This window comes from Mercurialis annua, linkage group LG1-X (assembly GCF_937616625.2).
Source record: "Mercurialis annua linkage group LG1-X, ddMerAnnu1.2, whole genome shotgun sequence".
In the NCBI taxonomy this organism is placed as follows: Eukaryota; Viridiplantae; Streptophyta; class Magnoliopsida; order Malpighiales; family Euphorbiaceae; genus Mercurialis; species Mercurialis annua.
In genome coordinates, this window is record NC_065570.1 from 6,226,216 (window position 1) to 6,231,149 (window position 4,934).

Below are 4,934 nucleotides of genomic sequence, written 5' to 3' on the forward strand. Positions count from 1 at the left end.
TGATACTAGCTGAAAGAACCTTTTAAAAAATATTCAAAAAATTTCATTTATGATTTCAAAACAAATTAAAAGTACAGAACTTTTCTTTTTCAGCAGAAATTTAAAGGTCCTTCATCTGTAAAAAGTGTCAGTTGGATACTAAATTAATCCAAAGTAGGATAAATTTAGCAGAGCAAAATGAAAACAGAGCTCAATTACAGTTAAAAGAGTGAATATAGAGGATTAAGAACACTATCATATAAATAAATGGCATTGTGGATTACAGATGGTTTGCACTCTATATCTACAAAATAACATCCTCTCTTTTCATCTTGAGGGATTGCAAGGTGGAAGAACCACATTTTTATCTTTCTATATATTCTATTGAATCAGCAAATCGAAAAAAAAAATCCAGAAAAGAAAAAAAAAATGAAAAAAATACATATCAACAATCAAAACCCTTCAACACTAGCCCTCCGAACAGCTGACGATGATTTCCGGCTTTCCTGTCGTTCCAATTCGTCCAACGAGAAGTTCGAGAAGTTTGAGGAGCACGCACGTGGAGGGAGCGATAAGGGCAATGCAGGTGGCCTTGTCGGAGAAACTGATGGTCGGGTTCTTGATGGTGGGGAAGGTGAGAAACTCAACCTGGGTGCTGGAGTGATGATCCCGTTAAGGCTTGGTGATCTAGACATGTGTTTGCCAGCAACTGCAGCCGGCTCTTGCAACGGAAATCGAGTAGAATATTTCATGTCTTGTATAACTTTAAGTTTTTCTACAACACCTCTCATAGTAGGTCTTTCCAATGGGTTGTTCTGAAGGCAGCAAACGGCAATTTCCGCTATTGTCCGTGCTGCATTTGGTGGGAATCGCCCTTTTAGCTGAGGATCCATAATGAGTGACAGTCTGCACTCATCAGCTAAATAAGGCCGGGTCCACCTAACTAAATTCCTCTCTTCCTTGGGATGGCGATTATCGAGATTCTTCCTGCCAGTCAGTAGTTCAAGCAGAACAATTCCAAAACTCCATACATTGCTCTTTGGGGTCAATAGTCCTCTCTCGAGCGTCTCCACTGACAGATTCGCAAGAGCCTGCATTTTGTAATTTAATTACAAATTTAATAAGCCCTCATAGACCGAAAAGGATAAATTTTAAGTACATGTGAATAGCATTATTGAAGCACAGAGATAAAAGGAAATGAGTTTCATTTATGTGGAGACTAACTTACCCCAGAACTGTTCGGGATATCTGTCTCAGGAATATGACCGACACAACCGTATCCTGAAAGCTTCGCACTAAAATCTTTGTCGATCTGTATGTTTCCAGTAGAGAATTCATTGTACATTGCCTGTAAAATCAAGGAAATGGTATCAATAATCATACAAGGACTCATCCATCAACTTCTGAAACACTAATGCAAAATTTAAATGTGTCATAAGCTTAAATCTCAAGAAAATTGCTTTGCAAAATAATCTAAGGAATAATTCGACCATTCAACACCCCCGTCGGGTACACAGTATGTAGATTGCAATAATTAAAACAAAAACAAGACCATTCTCAAGAAAATGTAAATACTTTTCATCTTATGATCCTTGGACAATATTACATTAACCTAATGACCATGATGCAACCTGCTTCATGTACTATTATTATTATTCACTTGCTGATAAAGCAGCCAAGAGTGCAGATCAGATTCATAATTACCTGGAAGGGCCCCTCTTCATGCAAGAAAGTAAGACCTTGTGCAGCACATAAAGCAATTTTCATTCTGGTGTTCCAATCAAGTGGAGGGCCATCCAATCTCCCATATAAAAGACGGTCCAAGCTACCGTGATAAAGCCTCTCATATATTAGCATCCTCTGTTCTGTCCCATTGGCATTGTGTGCATGATAACCAAGCAGTTTACATAGGTTTGGATGTCGCAGGGATGCAAGTGTATGAACCTCACTTATAAATTCCTTCAAGCCCTGAAATACAAACATGCATATTGTTACATCATAGCCCGACTTTGAAATGTTTTAATACACTTTAAAAACACCATTCACGCACCCAAACTCATTCATACATGTATACCTCGAAACTCACTAGGACGAGTAAATCTCAAACCTCACTAGAAGAAAGCAACATCTCTTGGTTATCATGCAATGAAACTCCAACAAGTTAAATCAAGGCACAAAGTATTTCTTGTATCTAAGCTAAACTAGGCTAAGGTACCAAAACATCTCTTCCCAGCTTTATAGGAGATCTTCCCAAAGTGTGGTAGTTACTTGCAGTTGCAGATAAAAAAGATAACACAATCAGTCATTCAAAACTAACCTGGGGAGAGGGATGAAGGCGTGTAACAGTGGCGTCAAACTTCTTTGAACTTGAAGTATCATCCCCAAAGGAAGCCCAGTATATGATAGAAGAAAGACCTTCTGATACACATCGATCTGAAGAGAAATTGCGGCAAGCTGACATAATTTCATCATATGAGAAGGTCTTTAATGTTCCACTGTGTGTTACACCTGGTGGCAGTGGTAATGGCCCGGAAACACAGAGCGGGCCGCTGCCACTCGCGGATTTAAAGCTACTTGCAGGCTTCAGTACAGCAGTTGGAAGAGGAAGAGGCTGCGGGCTTGGGTGGTCCCTTGCTGCACTAACTCTACTCTTTGACTCTTCATGCTCATCGCATTCAACCTCAGCAAGATCATCTTGTTCTGCAGCATCAAGGCTTTCCGGAGCAGACAAAGCACGCGTTCTATTGTAAGCTGCTCTGTTTTCTTGCTGAACAGGTTTCACTCTTGTCCTAAAACTAGGTGGCGCCGACTGTAAAGTCCGGGTTGGGATTTGAGGCTCAGGTAATGTGGTCGGAATTTGCTCCTTAGGACTAACACGTTTGAAGGAAACCGAAGGCTCAGGCTTTTTCTTCTTGCTTTTCAAGACTGTGAAACACCCCATCTTCTCACATTCAACGCTTTAAAGCCGGATAGAACTCCTCAGAGTTTCTGCCAAAACAAAATTAGAAGCACACCTATTAACGCAAGTTCAAACATGTAAAATACCGGGGCATCACGTCGAAAAGAACACTGAATTTCCAATCTTTACAATACAGCTCAATTATACCCCTCAATTGAATTTACTAGTCATGAAGATACTTTTGCACACCTTTTGATTACTATTAAGGTCAAATTCAACCAAGATTGAGTAATCTATGCGCTAAAAATCAAACCCGACACAATTATGGACTACAAATTTACTTTCCGGTAAAATTGAATTTCTTTCTGTAATCTTAGATGCCAAAACTCTTCTCCAGCAAAATGGCCTATACTATTTCAGCTACTAAAGTATGAAAATTTATAAAAGTAATGCACCTTTACAATAACAAATTCAGCCCACAAATCAGCATCCCTTAACTTTAAGCTAATTAACCAATTCAGATCCAAAATCACCCAAATTTTCCAAAACTCAAAATCCCCAAAAAAAAAAAAAACACAAACCACCCACTAGTTAAATAATTCCCATCTTACAATTCTCCAAAAAGAATAATACCCATTACTAAAATCAAAACCCAAAACAAGAATCTGAAAATTCCACCCAGAAAATTCAGAGAATGAACTCAAAATTACAATAAATTCTCTAATGAAAAATAAAGAACAATAATTCATACCTGATAAAGAAAACTGGCTCATGCAATTTGCAGCTCAAGAAGATGAATTAATCACCCAAAAAAATAATGAAATGACAAATTGTGGGTTTTGATTTGATGAAAAAGGAACAAAAAATAGGCTTAGCAAGTCAAAGAAAAGAAATTAAGGAAGTGAAGAAGATGGAGAGTTTTTTTTTCTTTCCTTTTTTTGGTATTGAATGAGAGAAATGAAAAAAGAAAAAGAAAAGGTGGGAAAAGAAGAAAGGAATAATAATATTAATAATAATAATTATTAGTATTATTTATATAATAATAAATAATAATAACAATATTTAAAAAAAGAGAATGGTAATGGAGCCCAATGAGCAGTGGTCAAACCTACCAAAACCTGGATTTAATTTCCCCTTTTTTAAATAATTTTCTCATGTGTGGCTTTTTACATTTTTGCCCTTCATTTAAAAAATATTCATCCATTTAAAAGGATTTTATATATGTATAGATATAAGTTTTAATGATTAACCGTTTGATAGTAAAATATGAGATAAATAATTTATTTACTCTTTTAAGAGTATTATTTGATTTCTTGTTTTAAACTAATTGTAAGAGCAGATGATAAAGTTTTAATAGAAGATTCTAATGAAATGGGTCAAGAAAAGATTTGAACAAAATGTAATGTAAATACAAAAATTTAACTAATTAAGTTAAAATGACATTCGGATTTAACTAAATGTTAAAAAGAATGGACCATTGTATTTGGAAATATTTGAATAACAATCAAATGTAAATTAAAATTACCTGTAACTATGTTGACCATACCTATTTTATAATTCATGTTGAATATTATTAAAATGTAGATTAAAAAACTGTTACAACAATTCAAAATGTCTGATTGGAAATAGTTGATGCAAAGTGTTTCTTCGTTAATATATTTATCTTGTTTATTGACTTAGTGATTGGGATTTGATTTATTTTTTTGACAGATTGAGAATTGAAACTTTTTTCTTTTGACAGATTGAGATTTGAAACTTTTTTTTGACAGATTGAGATTTGATCATTTGAAACTTGAAAATTATATTTCTTGTTATGTAAAAAGCTTGCCTAATTAATTTTATGATTAATTACATAAATAAATCACGACCTTTGTATGTAGTTACATTTTAATCACAACTTTTAAAATATGGCGTTTAAATACACGACATTATATTTTATTTCAAATTTATTATTTTAATGTATTTTTGTTGACTAAGTTCTTCACTAAACCATTAATTAAACACCCATATTATAAATCGTCACCAAATTTCATTATCTTTTTGTTAGGGTATGTAG

The 4,934-nt window shown here is 34.8% G+C and overlaps 1 protein-coding gene across 1 annotated transcript; it reads right to left on the bottom strand.

Annotated features, from left to right (window-relative positions):
• Nucleotides 1-215: 215 nt before the first annotated feature.
• Nucleotides 216-3,843, bottom strand: LOC126665038 (probable serine/threonine-protein kinase PBL1). The gene is made up of 5 exons (XM_050357712.2): nucleotides 3,630-3,843; nucleotides 2,297-2,967; nucleotides 1,684-1,947; nucleotides 1,208-1,327; nucleotides 216-1,070 (listed from the first exon to the last, which is right to left on the bottom strand). The coding sequence occupies exons 2-5, from the start codon at nucleotides 2,918-2,920 to the stop codon at nucleotides 432-434; spliced, it is 1,647 nt and encodes a 548-aa protein (XP_050213669.1). The 5' UTR covers nucleotides 2,921-2,967; nucleotides 3,630-3,843; the 3' UTR covers nucleotides 216-431.
• Nucleotides 3,844-4,934: the final 1,091 nt, after the last annotated feature.

Bases quoted from the DNA above. Each gene is read 5' to 3' on its own strand.
- LOC126665038 (XM_050357712.2), bottom strand. From the start codon at position 2,920: ATGGGGTGTTTCACAGTCTTGAAAAGCAAGAAGAAAAAGCCTGAGCCT. The intron at 1,948-2,296 runs GTTAGTTTTGAA...TTTGTATTTCAG, and splicing joins GCCTTCATCCCTCTCCCCAG to GGCTTGAAGGAATTTATAAG. The intron at 1,071-1,207 runs GTAAGTTAGTCT...TACAAAATGCAG, and splicing joins ATATCCCGAACAGTTCTGGG to GCTCTTGCGAATCTGTCAGT.